At 39.6% G+C, this 19,399-nt stretch overlaps 1 protein-coding gene across 8 annotated transcripts in view; it reads right to left on the reverse strand.

Annotated features, from left to right (window-relative positions):
* Positions 1–19,399, reverse strand: part of RIMKLB (ribosomal modification protein rimK like family member B) — a 50,814-nt gene that overhangs the window by 26,553 nt on the left and 4,862 nt on the right. For 7 of the 8 annotated variants that reach the window (XM_085067175.1, XM_085067192.1, XM_085067218.1 and 4 more), the window contains exon 3: positions 16,024–16,244. In XM_085067175.1, the coding sequence (XP_084923301.1) occupies positions 16,024–16,198 (175 nt within the window). In that variant the 5' untranslated portion in view covers positions 16,199–16,244. The remainder of the gene's footprint in view (positions 1–16,023; positions 16,245–19,399) is intronic. The other variant, XM_085067225.1, reaches the window with a different exon arrangement.

The following is a 19,399-nucleotide window of genomic DNA, read 5'->3' on the forward strand; positions in this document are numbered from 1 at the left end:
ATGCAGTGGTAGTACTGTACTGACAGACAGCAGGCTAAAGCAGGTAGAAGGGACATCCCCTATTGTCACCTTGTTTTGACCTTTGAAGGCAACACATTTAAGAGATCAGCCATTTTACCTCTAGTCTCTAGGTGGTAAGGGTAATTCTGAGTTTACCAGTCCCTACAAGTTCTTAAGTACCTTTATAAACATTTACTCTACACTGCAAGCTCTAAAGCCCTCTTGTCTTTTCTGAAGTAATTGTCTGCTCAATTTACAAAGAAACAAAAATCACGAAGGGGCTACAGTTCTCATCACAAACAAGTCAATGGCAGAGAAGAGAAACACAAGCTTTTTTATCACTTCAGGTATGACATGTCTCCTTAGTTCATTCATCTCTTCCACAGATTCCTTGAAGAATCGCCCTTAAATATTTGCAGATTACATTTTTCTTCAAGTTCTTCCACTTTACAGCAACAAAATCATGGAACTTCATTACCAAATGCCACTCTTGATCTGTTCTTAGTAACAGAAGTGCAATTTACATTCATTCCTAGACTCTGCCTCTACCAATTTAAAAATACTAAAAACTCTGAAAGGAAAAGGTTTAACAGCATGCTATGAATCCTGAAAGACCCAAGCAAGAAAGAGGAAGAAATGAACACCTCTTCAGAAATTCCTGTGCTGGAGAAAGCACTCACATAAGGTTGTGGTTCTAAGACAATTTAAGTCTCTGTTGCTGCCGAAAGTTTTACTTTCCAGCTCTATGCAATCCTACAGTGGCATGTAGTACCACCCACTCCCTCCCACTCATACACAGACTCACTGGTGAGCTGCTAAGCTTCCTACACCATCAGGAAACTCTTCTTTTCTTTCATGGAATTCAATTTCTGCAGGTGTTGCAAGCTGAACAAGCTCGCTACATGTAGGGTCTGAACAATCCAGGTGTCAACTGCAACAGAGAAACCTGGATCACAGCAACAACAGCAAGAATATCGGAATAGTTTAAATTGTCAAGATACTGCAGGAGACTGTAGAATTCTCTGTAGCAAGGTGGGTATTTTTCTTTCTATATTTACAACTCTACGGTCACTATGCTAGCCTGGTCTCCAACTCTGTAGGAACAAACCAATCAGACTGATTTCTGTTTTTCCAACTCCTGTCCTCCTGACCTATGCAGGTAAATACATTCTCCAGTGGTTTCCACTCCATCAGGTTACAAAAAATTTGCAGCAAAACTGCTACAAAAGCCCAGCTGCCAGAGTTGTTCTAGCAGGACTAACAATTACAAGCAGTAAGACATGCAGTTTACACGTACAGTATCCCTTTTGCCTGCACCTACTGAACTTACTCAAATCAAAGCATCCACAAAGGGCATGCACTTTCAGAATCTTGCCTCACCTTTAGTCCCAAGCATGTAAGGAGGAGTGAACAAATAACCGTTTCAGTCTTAGGCCAAAATGATCCTGGGATGATTGACAAAAAACCAAAAGAAAGCATGATATGAACATGCACATCTCAAAAATTTCAGTAATACCATGTTATTTCTACCTTTTTACCTGCACTTACACCATGACTTCAATCTGTAATCTCTCCTCAACTGGCAGCTGGATAGTTTGCATGCCTAAGGTACTGTGGTGAATGGATAAAGGCTCTTTTACAAGGTCAGGCTGTAAATATGAGAAGCGTTTGTGCTCCACACGAAGGAGCAGATCACATGCATGCAGCTTTGCTTTGGAGTGCACAGAGCTAGGCAAGAGCCCAGCAACTGATAGTGCATGCTAACACACTGTGACCATATATATGGACCACCCACTCCATGAGGGTGGTCTAACTTTATGACAGACTGCCCTGAGAGGCTATGGAAGCTTCATCCTTGAGAGATATTCAAAACCTGACTTGATACACCCCAAGCAACCTGATCTAACTTCAGAGCTCGATCCAGCTTTCAAGCTGGTTGCTGTGACTAGAAGGTTGGTGCAGATGGCTTTTAAAGGTCCCTTTGAAACTCAATTATCCCTATGATTCTCTGTGGCCTTCTTCTGCAGTATGCCTGGCCTCTTAAATTACTTATTGTTATGCCTGGCTGCAACAGTAGGATGCTTGCTCCACAATGCCCTGTTTCACAGCTCAAACTAGATCAGTGGGTTCACTGCGCAACATCCCTTCTTTCTTTCACATTATCAAGATCATCTTACAGTCATTAAAAAGTTAAAAATCAAGTTCTTTATTCTGAAAGTAGAAATTGCTTTTATAGGTTTGAAAATTGCAGGGGGCAGACAGGACCCAAAGCCTGATTCCCTGACCACAAGGAAACTTGGGAAGAGATCAAAGAAGAAATTCAATACATGGTAAAGGCAAACCCTGTCTGGAAAGCGAAGTAACAAAGCAGGAAAAGAAGCTGTGAAGCTTTTATTGTTAAGCTCTGAAGAAACAACAAAAAACGGGCCTCACACACCAGCATTTCCTTTTCCTGGTGGAAGCAGTCATCCAACAAGACAGGCCTTCACAGAAAGATACAGACGCAGAAGATTGTCAGGGACACAAAGGGTAATCCCCTTTAGGTCCTGAGTTGAGTCCAGTTTTGTGGGAAAAAAGCCACTTCAAACTTTTAAAAGATTTTTAAGGTACACTTCTCATAACTCTGTCTCACTGGGAATAAGCAGAGATGGACTGCACTCTAGACAAAGGAAACTTAAACCTTTAATCTGAGTCTACAGGATATTCCTGAGTGTTGCCTGAGTCAGAGAAACAAGGACACATAGTAACACTAGCAGGAGAACTTGGTATGGCCTCTTTTGTCATTACCAACAACCTTCATTGAGAAGAAAAAGGCATGATATAGGAAAGAAAGCTGCCCCACAACATGGAGAGGCAAGATTTGCATGGGTCTGCTTTCTAGAACAGTGTGGTTGCTGCAGGAATCCTGAAGCTCCTAAAAAATAATTTCACAATCATAACAACCAACTGCCTCTGCCAAGGCAGGCTCAGCCAGGATCACAAGTGCTCCCTTCCTACTTCATATTAAGAAAAATCTCATCTCAAAGCAGGGCACCCTGCCTGACCACAGAACTAGGAATGTAGTTCACACTGTGAGTCTGTTCCTCATCCAGGAACAGAAGGCCCAACACTTCATGTTGATGTCCAAAAGTAATATATTACACTTTTATATATATGAAGATATCCATAACCATGAAAAACAGCCTGCAAGGCACCTCATAAAATATGAAATATAAACACTGAAAGCAGTGCTGTCAAAAGAACCCAAACTGACTTCCATGAATGGAATAAGCCAATTTCCAAAGTAGCTGAGAAGTACAGTAACAATGGGGACATGCCAATTTACATATCCATGAAACAAGTATGAGGGAGAACAAGGTACAAGAGCAACCTCCCAGGTACTTAGACAGGTAAAATTCCTCTGTCTCACTGACAGAATACATATTATCTTGAATGTAAATTATCCATGGACTACTATTTGAAGACGTAAGTATTAGGTTACCCAAATAATCATTCCAGCACTCCAGCTTTCCCCTACATCTACATTCTTCAAAACCTGGATAGTAAACAGTGTTGATGCATCCAGCACAGTCCCTGTGTGCACATACTTTATTTACAAAGAATGTAGGTATTCAATATTACATTCAAAAGCTACATTAAGACAAAACTATTGCAGCCACAAAGTCAAGAACATAAAGGTTAGAAAAAGCCACAACTAAAGATGTATCTGTAGCACTGATTTACTATCCCACACACATACTGTCTTCAGTTACACAAACAAACATTATTTTTCCCCCCAGCAGACACCTAACGTGCACAGAAGGTACAGCACTTCTTACTAACAAGCAGCTATTGAGGACTGTATTTTCTTCTACATTGCTTAGTGTGTAGTCCATGGATCTGTATGCTGAAATCCTTGCTTGAAACACATCACTATTAATTTCTTCTTGAGTTTTATTTATTTTACTTATCACAGTAATATCTAAGGCTTTCACAATCCCAATTAATTTTGTTAACACCACAGGAAATCAGTGAATGTTCTACTCATTTTCCATTTAGGGAAGGGAAACCCAGAGATAAGTGTTGAAGAAGGAATTCTGGATGCCACATTTTGGGAAACCATGATTCCTCAGTTGCTCATGCTGTTCTGATTGACTTTATTTGAGGATCTAAGTGTTCAGTACTTTCACAAAGCTGATCCTAGTATCCAAAGTCTGGGCACTCAGAAAATGCAAAAACATGCAATTAAAGGCAATTTCTGAGCAGTTTAATTTAAATCACCAGACTACCACTTTTCTTCCAGCAATGTTCTGCTTCAATTGTCACAAATTCCTGTAATCACAAAAAAGGCATCTTACAAATTGTTCTCTCCACCATACTGCAAGTTACATTTCTAGAGCAGAACACCCTGTACTTTAAGAAGGCTGACAAAAATGTAGCAAGTAATTAAGTAATTTAAAGTGTAGTAGCTGAAAACAAACACACAACAAAGAAGACAAAATTCCAAATTTGATCTTGCCAGTTTCTACGTTTTGGTCATTTGCTGTGGCTATTCATAATAGTATTTTATCTTCCTACTTGCAGATAATCAAAGGCAAACTTCATCCTCGGCACGTAAGTAACACCTGACACGGCAGAATAGCACATGAGGGTGAGAGCAGTTTCCAGTGAGACCAGCCTTCACAGAGGCTCTGAGACCCAAACTGACAGCTAAGTGTCAGCAGCCTCTCTGTGGACCAGCACTTAAAAGATGAATGGGCTCCTCCCTCCGCAAGAATTTATGTAACCAACTGGCCGAGGAATGTTTCCCTGCAGGAAAGTCTCTGGAAGGTCTGACCCCACTCCAGGCACTAGAAGTCAGCACCTACTGCAAGCAGCTTGCTTTGCCCCAAATTCTCACTTCCCCACTCACTCTCCCAATAGCATTCATCCCCAAGATGAATGTGCTTCCACTGTGCTTCTGTCCCACCTTCATTCTGTGCTCCCTATTTTTCCAGTTAATTTCCAAACCACTGATTTCTTCTACTGTCATGTGGTTTCTTTGCCTGTAATTTTGAATACCACTGTAACCACGCAATTGCCTGCCTTGCCTTCAAACTTGTTTTCCATTTGAGGCTCCTTGTTCGCTTTGCAAGTTTCAACACACAACCCATGCTCACACCAATTTCAATCTCCCATTTCCTTCACGAGGGAAGCAACTCCTTATCTAGCAAGAGTTTCTCTGCAATCACTTCCTGTTACCATTTGTTGTTCCAGTAGGTTTGCCAAGTACACTGCCTTCACAGCAGATTTTTCTCCACTGACACCTCAGTCCCCAATCCCAAACCAATTTCAATCATCTTGTCCCCACGATATTTCAATGGACCACTCAGGTCTTTGTGTCAGTGAGAAGAGGTATAACCAACATGAAAGAAGATCTCTATTTTAAATTGTGTGCTCAAACCAAACTGTATTTCCCACCCCACAGCAGACAGAAGGCCACAACACTAGTCCTTTTTTTTTACCTAATATAGGGCTATGTATTATGCATGTTTCAAATGTTTTAGCTGTGAAGCTTAAACACGTCTCTAAAATGCTTAACAGATTATTTTTTTAAATGGCAATAATTTGGGACACATTGATGGCTACTTTCACTAGCAAAAGCCACTTCAGCAAAACTGAGCTCCTGTTCCAAACCAGTCTTCCAAAAACATCCTTACAGATTTAGGGAAAAACATTTTTTTCCTTGAAGTGCCCTCCTTCCACTGAATGACTTTGCAAAAAATTCCCAAGACTCCCTCAAAGACGCATTTAAGACTTAAGAGTCAGATCTATATTAACAAGGAAGGGCAAATGCTAAGCAATAAAAATCTGATGCAAAGGTTTAGCCCCCTGTAGTATTAGGATAGGTGATGTAAGACCCATTTCCAATGTCAAAGATACTCTCCTACCGTATTTTATCTGATAACTATGTCACTTAGAACCAGTAGTAAAACTCAAAACTTCCTCACCCACAGTAAGCAAAGGAGCAGTTTTGTACCAGCATCACCTGTCTGGCCAACAGATGAAACCACTTTTTTTTTTTTTTGTTTCATCCATCAGAAAGAGAGCAAAACAGTATGCTCTTCTTACTGGAAAGCAGGGAAGAAGGCATTACAGATTAGGACATGTCATCCATTTACCATCTTGAGCGTCTCAAATTATACTTTTAAATAAATCCTGACTTTCACAGGAAGTAAGCATAATGTCAGGACATCAGCAATTTCAGCAGTTAGGTCACCCATTCAGATGTCAAAGCAAGTAACTTTTATTGGGGGTGGGGAATACAAAAGACTGTATCCATTTATTCAAGACCTTCACAGTACTATCTGGAGCATAACAAGAAACTTGGAAGAAGCAGCTTGACTTTTCACACTGGGTTCACAAAGGGATTCAGGCACTTTTCACAGTAAGCATTTTGTGGTAGCGAGGATACCCTTTTACCTCATCATTCAAGGACAGTTACTTGGATATGGAACCCAAATATTTACACAATCATTAGACCACAGAGTCTTCCTAAACTGGTGTCTCTCTGTATCATATCAATCTGTTTGTGTTACATAAAGCATACATCTACCAGGTCAAAGATGAAAATATTCCATCACTAAGGGAAGGGCATGAAATGGGAAGAAATATACTTGTACTCCATTACTACCTAAACCAAAGACAGAAAATGTTATACAAGTCTCTAACATCCATGCAAATGCCCCAAACTCCAGATTCTATGCACTCACAACTCTTTTCTCCATGTGATGGATCAGTAAACTCCTGAGAAGGTTTGGCAGAGATGAGCAAACATGACATGCCTGTGAAGCTCTGGGAAAATATGGGAAGTGAACTGACCACAGCTGCGGGTACGAAAGCTGACCTTATCATTTCACAAGATGACTAGCAGGGTAGAGCATCCCTTTCACAAGGAAAGGCTGAGAGCATTGGGAATGTTCAGCCCAGGGAAGACTTTGGGGTGACCTAATTGCCACCTTTTAGTACCTGAAAGGAGACTACAAGAAAGATGGTGAGTATTTACAATAGTATGTAGTGACAGGACAAGGGAGAATGGCTTTAAACTCAAAGAGGGGAGGTTTAGATTAGATATCAGGAAGAAATTCTTGACTGTGAGGTGCTGAAGTACTCACATAGGTTGCCCAGAGAAGCTGTGGCTGCCCCATCCCTTGAAGTATTTAAAGCCAGGTTGATCAGGGCTTTGAGGAGTCTGGTCTAGCAGTAGGTGTCCCTGCCCATGGCAGGGAGGGTGAAACTAGATGATCTTTAAGATCCCTTCCAACCCAAACCATTCTATGACAAAGGGGGCTGAAAGGTGGCTTTTAAGATAAAGGTTTTTAACAGTTAGGGGATTGTCTGACTCAGCTGAATGAATCAACTGTGTAAGTGTATGTCTAGGAGAGCAGCAAGAGCCTGTGAATGTCTTCCCAAGGTAACTAGACCAGCATAGGGGAGTGCATCCAGGACTCAGCCCAACCTAGAGGGTAAAAATTGAATGACTGGCCAAAAGTTTTGAAGAAATCAATGGGCTTGAGTTGACTTAAACCCCCCTATGCCTTCCCAGGGACTGGGAATGCCCAGTGCTGTGATAGTGAGCCTATCAAAGGGACGTGTAATGAGAATCACATTTGCACTGTGCTCCAACAGTTCTGTCTATGCTCTATTTCTAAATTGCTTGACAAATAATTAATAGCTGTATTTTTCAAACAACTAAAAAGAACACTTACACAGCTTTTTACAAAAAACTTCTTCTTTCCTTGCAAAAATTTAAAACTTAACTTAAAAGGAAATCATCCCCCTCAAAGCTCCACAGTGCTGTACCAACACAACGAGGCAGCTGACACGACACCTAGAGGATACTTTCAAATCAAGTTCTTAGAACTCAAGGGAAATATTTATTGATCTTCTGACTGCTGTGTTTCCCTACCAGATCTAATTATTCTTTAGACAGAAACTGCCAAGAAACAGGATTTGATAGCATGGATTTTGAGCGTATTATTTCATGGGTGTTACTTTGCAACTATTAAGGTGAACAAAATCTTTTACCCTAATAACTGTGTCAGTTCAGTCCAACCCCCTTCAGAGCTAAAAAATCAAGAGCATTGGCATATCTAGTCTTTTTACTTCACACTTTGACAAAATGGATCAAATCACTAGTGTGTCTCTTCCAATATCTGTTCTTCCATGTTTTACTCACAGATGTGTCAAGATGAGTAACAAGCACAGCAAGACAGTCCCCAGCTCAATACCTGCCCTATATGGAAGTACAGAGCAAGAAAACCTTTCTGTATAATAGGAAAGGCTTTCTACAAGTTAAAGCAATTAATTAATTAATTAGTGTAATTCCAGCAGGGTTTCTCTGACAACAAGAGCAGAATACCTTTGCTCTCAGGTATTCTACTCAAGTTGTCAAGAGCACACATAAAACATTCTGCTTCAACTTGCTTAAACTTTTGACAAATACAAAGGCATTTTATCACACTTTTAATTCTAAAATGGACTAGACCTTTAAACAGATATGGAAATCATGTAAGCTCTACCATTCAAAGAACAATGATTATAAGGATACCATTACAGATTTTTGTGACATTGTAAATGTTAATTATTTACAATGCAAGGAAATAAAAAATAATTGATCATTTCAGTAGTAGCATTCTTTTTGTTGTTGTTCTGCTTTTTGTTCCACTCTTTTCATGTAGCAAAGAGCAGATATAAAAGGAAACTGTAATTCTTAAAACTGGTATTTCATCCCATTTTACAGGTAAGAGTTTATAAAAATAATAAAGGGACTTGTCCATGGACACTAGTACTCCTAGAAGTCCTTATCAATCTAAACACAGGTCTGCACACCAGAAGACCATCTCAATACCGGTTGAAGTTCAGCAGTACCAGTCCCTCTCATATTCAGAGTCACTGAGAATCAACTGCCCATCATTCCCAAATGGACAACCACCAGACTTGAGAAACGGTGGACAAAGCCAAAGCTACTGTCATTGCTTAAAGAACAGGTAATAGAGTACTTTTCTGATCACAAATCTGGGAAAGCAAGCACAGCCATCAGTTCCATAAGATTAAGTTTTTCACATCAATACCTGTGCTATCTCCTAATCTCTCACACTCCAACACACAGTTTGCCCTTCTTATTTAAGTGCTGTAGAATTGTTTGTGCAGCCACGCTGTTCCCTGACTCACAGGACTGATGAAGTCTAAAAAAAACACCTGCCACCAAGAACAGGCTGGTTTAAAACTACATCAGTATGCAGACCTGGTTCACAATACAACTGCTCAGACAAATGTGCCAGCAAAACTTGCTTAGGTGACACAGCACTGGAACAGAGATTGTTGGAAAAGTGACACAGAAACCCCCAGCCAGTTAAAGACTGTCTTGTGAAATGTTAGGCTAATTTTCATTTCTTGCCTAGGATGTATGGAAAACACTTCCTTCATCTTGCTTTTGTCCCTTTTTGCATTGTTTATCATCCAGATGGCCACTCCTGAGAATTCTTACAACAATTAAAAATCTGGCAATGCTTTCTGGCATTTTCAGATATGATGACATGCACGTATGTTCAAGATGATGTGCCCTACAAGTCTGATTTTCCTAGCTGGCTGTTCTAGAACACATGCAAATGAAAAGCTTCAGACCTTAACACAGCCCTCTGAAATTAACATAATAAAATATTTCCGTGCAGAAACATTCCTAGCCCTCCACCTTGCAAGGTGACTTTGGACTGAGCCCTTATCTACCACTGATGATATACTGAAGAAACAGAACAATTTTGAGAAGATCAAATTCATTGTTAGCCTTTGTTATTTCAGCATCATTTTAAGATGACAATCATTCACATAAGAATAGAAATCCCTGACAGGAAGGAAGAAAATTGCAAGAACACCCAGGATGGTTATAGAGTACAAATCCTTTCTTTCTATATGCATTTTACAAAAGTTGTCTCTGGTGCCACTCTTCTGAAAAAAATCCAAAATAATTCCTCTTAAAATATATAGCAGCTGTTGAAATGCACTGTTATTAAAATACGACAATAAAGCAAATGTTTGAAGCTTTTTTAATTAAAGATTTGTTTATCCTGGGTATCTAATATTGGGGTGTCACATAGTGGATCACACCCACCTCTAAACACACCATTCCAGAATCCTCTCTATATATAGTCCATAGCTGCCTACTAGTAATGCCTATGGCTTCATAAGGTTTAACATCAATCAGACTGGAAAGTGATCGATTTCCATGGTGAAAGAACATCAGAAACTGTTTCAAGTGATTCTGAACCCAGCACTTTCCACAGCACAAAATCCACTTCATGTCTAACCACCTTCCAGTCCTTTGCACACAACGCAGTTCCTTCTCCAGCTCTCACTTGAGTTACAAACCAATTTCCCAACTCTGCAGAGGAAGTAATGGCTGCTCTGGCTGTAGTTAGTAGCAGGAAACAGGCCAACTCTGCAATGCTCAAAAAGGCACTTTGCCAAGGCTGCTTGTCACTGTTCCATCACTCCCAAAGCCACTGCTGAACGCTGCAGGAAAAGCTCTTACATTAAGGTGCACTGCTGGACTAACAAGTGTCAGGGGACTACTGAAACAGTCAGAAGAAAGAGGAGGGGATCATGTTCCCTGTTGTGTGATAGCAGACAGTCTTTAGGTGACTTAAAATATGATTCAAAAATATTAAGAGTTTTGATATTTTGATATGGAAACCATTTCATATACGTAAATTCCTCTCTTACCATGGATCTAGCTGATCCAAAGTGTTTTCCTTACCATTACATGAAAACACAGGAATTTGTTATCCTCCCTCACCTTTTCTTTCCCAGCTTTCTGGATTTTACAGAAATCTTTCAACTATCCCAATTCCTCTGTGTTTATTTCCAATGCTGTCTCATCCAGTGTGAGAAAAAAAAAATCAAAGACCACAACTACTCATTACTAGCTCACACTAAATAAGAAATGAAGGACAGATCATACGAAACAAAATCACATCTTGCAAGATGAAAGACTTAAACAAAATACTGACTTCCATTGCAAAGTTCAGGCCCACATTGGAAACCCAGATGCCTAAATCGGCACACCAACCTTTACCAAATTAAAAAAATCTATCTTCCAAATACTTCCTCTGCAGAAACAATGAAGGTAAGAGATCTGTTTCCAGATGGCACCTATCTGACTTAAGAACAGCCAGCTGACTGTGCACAACATATTACTGTTTTAGAAGAAATGACTATTACACCCTTTTTTATTCCCCACCTAAGCAGCTTAGATCACTTGGTTTCACATTCCCAAAGGAAAAGCCAGGAAAGTCTTAGGAAAAGTTATTACTTTGTTTTATACTTTAGTCACTCCAGCATCTTTAACAGTTGAAAGTTCATGAAAGCAACTTTCCTTTAAACTATTTTCTTTCACAGGACAATAACAGAAAATATGGAGATTCCAAAACTCTACAATAAAGGTATTGGTAAGTTGCTGACTCAGTGAATTCAAATTTCTGCTGTTCTGGTAGCAAAGAATTTGAATGGAGATATTTTTGTATATCATTTCAATGAGGGAAGAATACAAATTTCCCTAACATGTTCTTCACCAAAGAACAGTTCCTGAGCTGTGTTACCCTACAGGCACGGTGTGCAGTCTGTGGGGAAAGGTACTGCTCAGTCCTGGTCCCAGGGAAGAAGAAAGTATTGTTTCTTTCAGAATGAGGAGACAACCCATGGGTATGTTTTGTCTCTTGTCCACTAAGTCCCTCCTATAGGGTGGGATTTTCCTACCAGCTTCCTCCACCTTCACCTCATCCCATGCCACACACTCCTGCTCACAAGCTTTAATTTGTTTAGCTGCAAATTCCTCAAACCTGTTATATCAGTGCATTAGCAAACTTAGACATTTTGACAAGACTCACTGCTAAGACTTCAGATGCATGTCTAAAAAATGTCCTGCAGAGTTTTGTTACATTCCTTGCTATGTATTTCAGATGAATCTAGGAATTGCTAAACTAGATTAGAAAACTAGACATTTCAGTTTGTAATCCTTGCAGCAGTAAATACCAGATGCCATGCACAAACAAAATAATCCTAAAGCTGACACTATCAAGCATCCCCACCACAGGAAAATTCCTCTTTTGAAGTATGCATTGGAGCTATAACTAAACCAACATAAATACAAGCCATTCCCTAAAAGAACAACCCCATTCTTCCTTGCCTATGTGTACCAGAGCTAGAAATTGTGTGACCATAAAATAGGTTGGTGCAGCAAAATATTCCAACAGAAAACTGATAAATATTCGGTAGAATTAGGCTTCCATTGGGTTAGCCAACTCAACTCACACAAATGCCAGGCCCTGCAAAGCAGCAGACCATTTGGAAAACCTTTTTTTTTTAGCTTAGGTACAACATAAAAGCAAGCCAAGAGAGACACAGTCCTTTACAAGGCAAGCAGCAACAGCAATACAGGAAAGGGACAGAGGAACACAGCTGCTCCATTCAGCAGTAAATCATACTAGACTGGCTTAGCTTCAAGAATTTAGCTCTTAAGAAACTGAGGCTACAGCTACACGGAGCCAGTTTAAATCAAAAGAGCCCAGCATCACTCCCCATTTTTTTCCACACATGCACTCCTATCCATTTCTGTGCAACAATGTTGTGCACATCTGATTCAGTAACCATCTCAGTGGGTTCAAACCACCATAGAAGCAGAAAAATAATATCAATTTATACAGCTCTACTTTTCCACTTATTTTATCTCAGCTTTTTCCTTGGAAATCTATGGAATAGTACTGCCAGTGTGTAAAGGAAACAGGAATGCATGGATTGGGTAAGCAGGCACTTATTTAAGCAAGACATAAACCACAGTTATTTTCAAAAAACACTTGTTGAACTTATTTCCAAAACCATTTAGGCACAAATCAGTTCAAGAATGTCCTTTTAGACTAGAAAGGAAAAACCTTAATTCTACATCTCTTAACTTGCATTTACAACCACTTCTAGGCTCATGCTGTGTTGAGGTATCTAATGTGGATCTTGAGCTGCCTGCAGGTTCATCATGTGGCCAGTGATACCAGGGCTGTGTGGGATGCTTGGAATTTTGGGTCACCCTGAGTTTCAGCTGTGAAGGAAAAGGAAGCAGCAGGGACTGCTGGGCCTACACTGTTGGTTTGCCTTGGGAATCCAGCCTCGTTTCCCATCCACCCCAGCAGTACAGCAGAGTCCTGCCCCAAGGAGTCGCTGCTGCTGAGTCTACTGAGTGAAACAACCCCACCTCCTCCCCCTTTCCCTTCGGCCATGGCAAATCTTATCATTTCTGACAGACACAAATTCTGTAAATCTCAGCATCACAACAGCTTTGCACATCTGTCTTCGGCTCTATGCCTCAGTGACAGTTACATCAGTGGGCTCCACTGTCAAGGTATACACCACATGATTTGTGGAAGGGACAATTTTCATTTCTGGTATGTATCCCACTGTTCTGCTCAATTTTCCTAAGTTTAGAAGTGTCTTTTCCACTCTAGCCCTGTGAGGGAAATAATTTCAAGCTTTTTAATACCCTGTGCTGAATTTTTGGTCTCTGAAGTCTCCAGCCATGTTCCTGACAGTCAGCAAGTCCACAAGAAGGATTACTGACTCTATCATCTATAGAAATACCACATTTTTGAAGTTTTAAATAGCATCCTGTAATATCCAACTTGACTGTGTAAATTTAACATACTTCTAACAATTTACTTAAGAAATTGCTTTGGTTTTAAAGGACAAAAAAAGCCCCAGTCGAAGTGTGAATACGTGAAAAAAAACCCAACTATTACTTCCTCCAAGATCATGTATTACCTTCAGAGTTTGAGCCTTGAATTGCTAAGCTTTCAAGACAAATAATGATAGAAAAAGAAGCAAAAGCACATTATTATCCACTGAAGATACATTCTCTTTATCAACTCCTTTATGTCATAGAAAATTTTACTCAACCTGGATCACTCACACAGCAGTAGATAACAAGAAGGGTACAGAATGCACTGCCTCCTGGATTTTGTTCCAGGACACCTTTTCCTAGGCCAATTGAGGATTTTAACAAGGAAAATGAAACACAAAGCTTTTGCTCATGTCCTCCAGCAGAAATCTTTATCAAAACATGTGCAAAAGCTCTAGAAAAAACAGAACTGGAAAATTAAGAGGGAAGATTTTTCATCTCTCTCCAAGGGAAAGAATTGTTTGACACAAGACAATTCCCACCCCTCAGGAAAAAAAAAAAACAAACCCACAATTAGACCGTCCAGACTATTTATAACAAAATTTCTATCCACAATCCTGCAGCACTTTTTTCTCACTCCTTTTCAAATGGTCAGTTATTTACATCATATTGAATGAACACTTTGTATAAGAATAATTTCCCTTTTCTTACATTTTTTCTAGTAAGTTTCTTGATTTTTCTCATTCTTGTACTACATATTCCTCAATATTAGTTTTCCAACTTGTATTACTTTTTTTCCTTGCAAGAGACACAAGCACTAGGAGACATTAGAAGAGAGCAGAAAGGTCCACAATTTACACTTGCCTTGTTCAATTCCCCAAAAATAGACAGAAGACAGGAAAGAAGAAATCACCAAGAAATAAAAACAGTACTGAAATGCTGGAGGACTAATTATACATCCCAGAGACTGCAGCTACAGTCCAGGATGGCTGTGTTCCCATTACACACTGTCCAAAGGAAAGCACACTCAGAGCTCAGATTTTCTGACAAGAAGTTACCTTGATTTGAAGACATCCTACAGAATTTCAATCTGTGATAAAAATCATAAGACTCCTCAGATTAAAAGACAAAATAGGTAAACAGATGTTTAGTAATACCAGAATAAAAAATACTGGTTTTACCATGTGTATGTTTTATACTTGATTGATCCATGACAAAATAGGGTATAAATTCTGACCAAAGCTCTTCCCCAGAGTCAGTTCTATGATTCCCTTCCTACATATGATTTCCCAAAGAGAAACAAGGTATACATGGCAGCCTCTTCTTCATGGCTGATGGTACTTTTGTATTTTCTTCCCACAGAGAATTTATTACTCTAATACAAGTTTCAGAAATGCAATTCTTCCCTGGGTCTCCATTTTTTGACTGATTTTTTGCAATACATTTTTTGACTGATGCATGGGGAAGAGGAATGAAAGAGTTAAAGGTAAAAAATAACACTGCAGTCTCCTTACTTTAGGAAATCCAAATAAAAATATGTTGAAACAAAAATAAATTATATGTGTTACACAGCTTGACATTGGTGGTATTAGTGTCTTCCTATCACATAAACTTATTATCTACAGAATCCTTTTACCTAACATTTTTAATGCAATTAAACATCTTGCTTTTCCTTTTTCATCACCACATGGGAAACAAAAGCTAATAGGAAAATAGAACAGAAATCTTACCATTTAGTTTTAAACACTGTAAGTTGTAGTAATAGTTCAAATTATTTGATGCACATACTTTGTTTATCAGCTCTGTTCTTTTTTGGAATTCACATAACTCCACATCCGTACAGCAGCGTGCTTTAGTTACATCACACAATAACCTCTAGTTCCATGACACTTTGTACTGTTCATTGGAAATTCCTTTTAGATTATTTCCAGTGTTTTCTATTTTGGAGCCAGAACACAAACAGAAGAAAGAAGTCCCTCTGAAACTCTTAAATGTGACCCACAAAGTTCAAGTACTGAAGCAAAAATTAAGCTCCATGATTTTTTATTAATTCAGAGGTGTATAGTCCTTATTCTGGACTCACCAAAATGAAACAACCCTCCTCTCCTTTCAGCAAAGGGAAGGCAAAAATGGTTTTAATGCAAATTACCAAATTTAACAATTATATTTGATTAACATAATAAATGCTAAAAAAAAATATATTAGGCACATCTACATGAATCAGATGACGAATGATAGGTAGTCTGGCATACATGAAATTCATTATTAAATAGTACAGATGCTCCATTTTACAATCTTTTTCCAAGTACCCTTTCAGCACACTCCCAGCCTTAGCTCATTCTCACCAAGATTTCCATCCTCAATGGTCAGCACCACTTCATCCATCACCAAGGCCCGGAAATCCAGCTCTTCTTCACAGCACTTGGCCTTCAGTGCTCTCAGGATCTCCTGCTGAGGGTAATCTTCTCTGATGCGACGGTCTGTTAAGAACCACAGCCTGGGAGCAACTGAACTGCACATCTTGGACTTGTCTTGCAACCTTCAAGGTCTCCTTCCAATGGAACTGCTAGACAGTGGAGAAGATGAGACTCTGTTAAGTACACAAGCTCCTATCTTCATGATCCCTGCAATACTAAGTCCCACTTCCTCTGCACAAGTCAGTTTGTTTCAAGACACTGCAACTTCCATCCTCCAAGAAGTAAAATAATGTCTACACCTAATCAGCCACCAAAGTACCAACAACAGAAACAAACCCATTTACATTCCATGGAATGTTAAATGTTAGAAATTAGTTCTCAGTCCTCATCCCAGCTTTTTCCTCAAGAAGTACACACAGACATCACTACTGGTACTGGCAGTAGTATTCCTCTTTCTTGACAGTACTAAGAAACATGCAAAGAACTGAAAACAATTTGAATGGCTATGTCTGACGGCCAGAATTCCAACTTCATGATCAGGATAATTTTAACTGAAATAACTCAGCCCCTCTCCTAGGTACTGCCAAAACACCCAGTACCAAACCAAGACAGACTTGGTTAGTCTCTTTCCACCACATTTGGAAGAGAATAGAGTGTGACAAACTCTTTATGTTAAAAAACCACACCATGAGAACAGAAGTTCATTACCACAGAATCTTCCAGATAACTACTTAGGACTGATTTGCTCTTACAAATATCTCACATCTGCTGTGAGATATACTTAGAAATATATTTAGTAGTTTCCAGAACACATAATAATGGAAAAACCAATGGAACAAGAAGCACCAACAAAATGCCAGGAATACAAAATATTAGCACATGTAAAAAAAAGTAAAATCAAGGCCAGAATTTCAGTGCTACCCCTTTCTTGCTTCAAATCAATTTTTTTAAATCATCTTTATACATGAACAGCACTAATGCATTCAGGACCAATAACAGAAAACACTGTTCAAATTGAAGAATTTCAATGGGGTTAGAACTGATAACAGCAAGTTACAGCTCCTTTTGCTTTGAATATAGAGGACTTTAGCTATTTTTGACTGAATATATTTTTACTGAAATATTTTAAAAGCTGTGAAACAATTACAGGTACATTAATAGACTACTCCTTTACACTCAAGAAAGACAAGCATGGTGTAGGGAACAAGAATTCCAGAGAAAACCAGAATGGTTTTCTGTGTCACATTTAGACTTTGTTACTAAAATAAAGAGGCAGAAGTTATCATTTTCACCAATATACCTGACATGAGTTCCTAGCAGAACTGAACTCTGGGATAGAAACAAGAGTTTTGCCTGGTAGTCCTAATGACTGCTGCCAGCAGACAATGTAAATAGAAAAACACCCTTAGTATACAATTGCTATCCCTTGATATTACAAAGAATTTTAGTTTCTGCAGCAGGTCTTGGGACAAAAAGACTGGTTAGTTACAACCATAAGAACTAGCTAGTTTTTTCTACATTTTTTTTGCTACTAGTACAGCTTTTTCTTAACAAGAAGATAAAATTTTAACTGGACATTTTTATTCCTGTTACTGAAAACCATAGTAACAACAAGCAAAGACTGTGCGGTTTTTTCCATTGATTTGGTAAATAAAGTGCCACAATAAAGCCAAGGACTTCAGTTCTTCATACTAACAGACTTAAAGAAAGCAGAAGCTAGGGAAAGACAATCACAGATCCAGACCAGTCCTTGACAGCAGTCAAGATGTTCAAGGTAAAGCAGGAAAAAGAGGGTTTGCTCCCTGCAGAAAAGTGAGTGTAGGAGGTTATAAGGAGTATCTTTTGATCTCTCAAAGAACCTCTTTGTTCTTCAAAGCAGCTCCAAGTGAAAAGGGCAAGATGAGGCTCGGGCTGGCAGGCTGACATCTATCAGATCCTGCCCCACTTCTGTCTCCCTCAACAATGGCTTTCTGGATGGTTTACACGAAACTTCCTGGAACGACATGCTCGGCCAGAGCGCGGGACAGGCAGTGTTTAGCAGCAATGTCCCCGCCGCACAGCCCACTGCAGAGCCCACGGGCACTGCCATCTGCAGGGGGCTGGCGAGGCCGAGCAGCGCCACCTGCCGCCCCGCCCGGGCAGCGCCGCTCTGCCCCGGGCCGGACGGGAGCATCCCAGAGAACGGCCGGAGAACGCCGAGGGCATGGAAAAACACACCACATACTTCCTCAGCGTTAAAAAAATAACCCGTAAATCAGAAACCATCACATATTTTCAGCCTGCTTGGGGTTTTAGTTCGGGTTTTTGTGGTTTGAGGCTTTTTCACCCTCAGTACTGGTTCTAACGCTGGTATAAGAACTAAGTATTTTCTCCCCATTTTTGCTTTCTTTGCCAATCTGCTTCAATATTTCTCAAACTTCTTCTCTACATGGCCCCACCTCTACTCCCTTAAATACACCATCATCTCTCCCTGACTGTCATTTCAGCACTTAATTTCTTAAAAATCAGCAAGGGGCCAAAGAAGAAAGAAACAAAGGTATATCCTTCTCTTTCCTCCATCTTCTGCTTTTGAAGAAGTTCCAACATTGTCAAGAAGAGCCATCCATACATATCAATGGGCACATTAAACCAGCAGGTGTATAAAAATGTCTTGGGTATGGGTATTCATCTCCCTCCTAATACTATGCCTCATTTGCTCAAAATGTTTATGGTTCTATAAATGTATATATACAAAAGCTCCCATCTTATCCTAAGAAAGGCAGGTAACAATCTCAAGTCTGGAAGCAAAGACTAAGAAGTTCACTTTAGAACAAGCTACAACCCAGCAGCAGAGGCAGAAACTAGCAATCTTAACTCTTGGATCCTTCGCCTCCAACCCAATACCATTTTTTTCCCACCCAAAATAATCTCTTTCTCACACTAACATTCTGCTCCTAGAAACAAAATCTACTGATCAGTTTCAGCCTCACCTTATGATCTATCTCGATTGTGTAAGATGTCTCACATAACAAAACCTGAAATTTACCTTACTAACCCAAACATCTTAAAAATCCTTCCCACATGCTCAAGAAAATGGTTTGTAGGAGCAAAGCTGGACTTGCAGTCAGATTCACAAAAGCATTTAGCTCTAAAGTTGGATACTACTGCCAGAATCCTTCCCTGAAAACAAACTCCACCCATTTCAATCTAAAAGACACAGCCTCAGACAATGCTGGGTGTGCATAGAATACTTCCTAACATCTATTGCAAACTAACTATGGTATACATAAGGGGAAGAGCAGATGTTTAAATAACTTCAAGATGG

The sequence above is a fragment of the Lichenostomus cassidix genome, chromosome 1 (genome assembly GCF_008360975.1).
Source record: "Lichenostomus cassidix isolate B80296 chromosome 1, HeHo_3.0, whole genome shotgun sequence".
NCBI classification, from domain to species: domain Eukaryota; kingdom Metazoa; phylum Chordata; class Aves; order Passeriformes; family Meliphagidae; genus Lichenostomus; species Lichenostomus cassidix.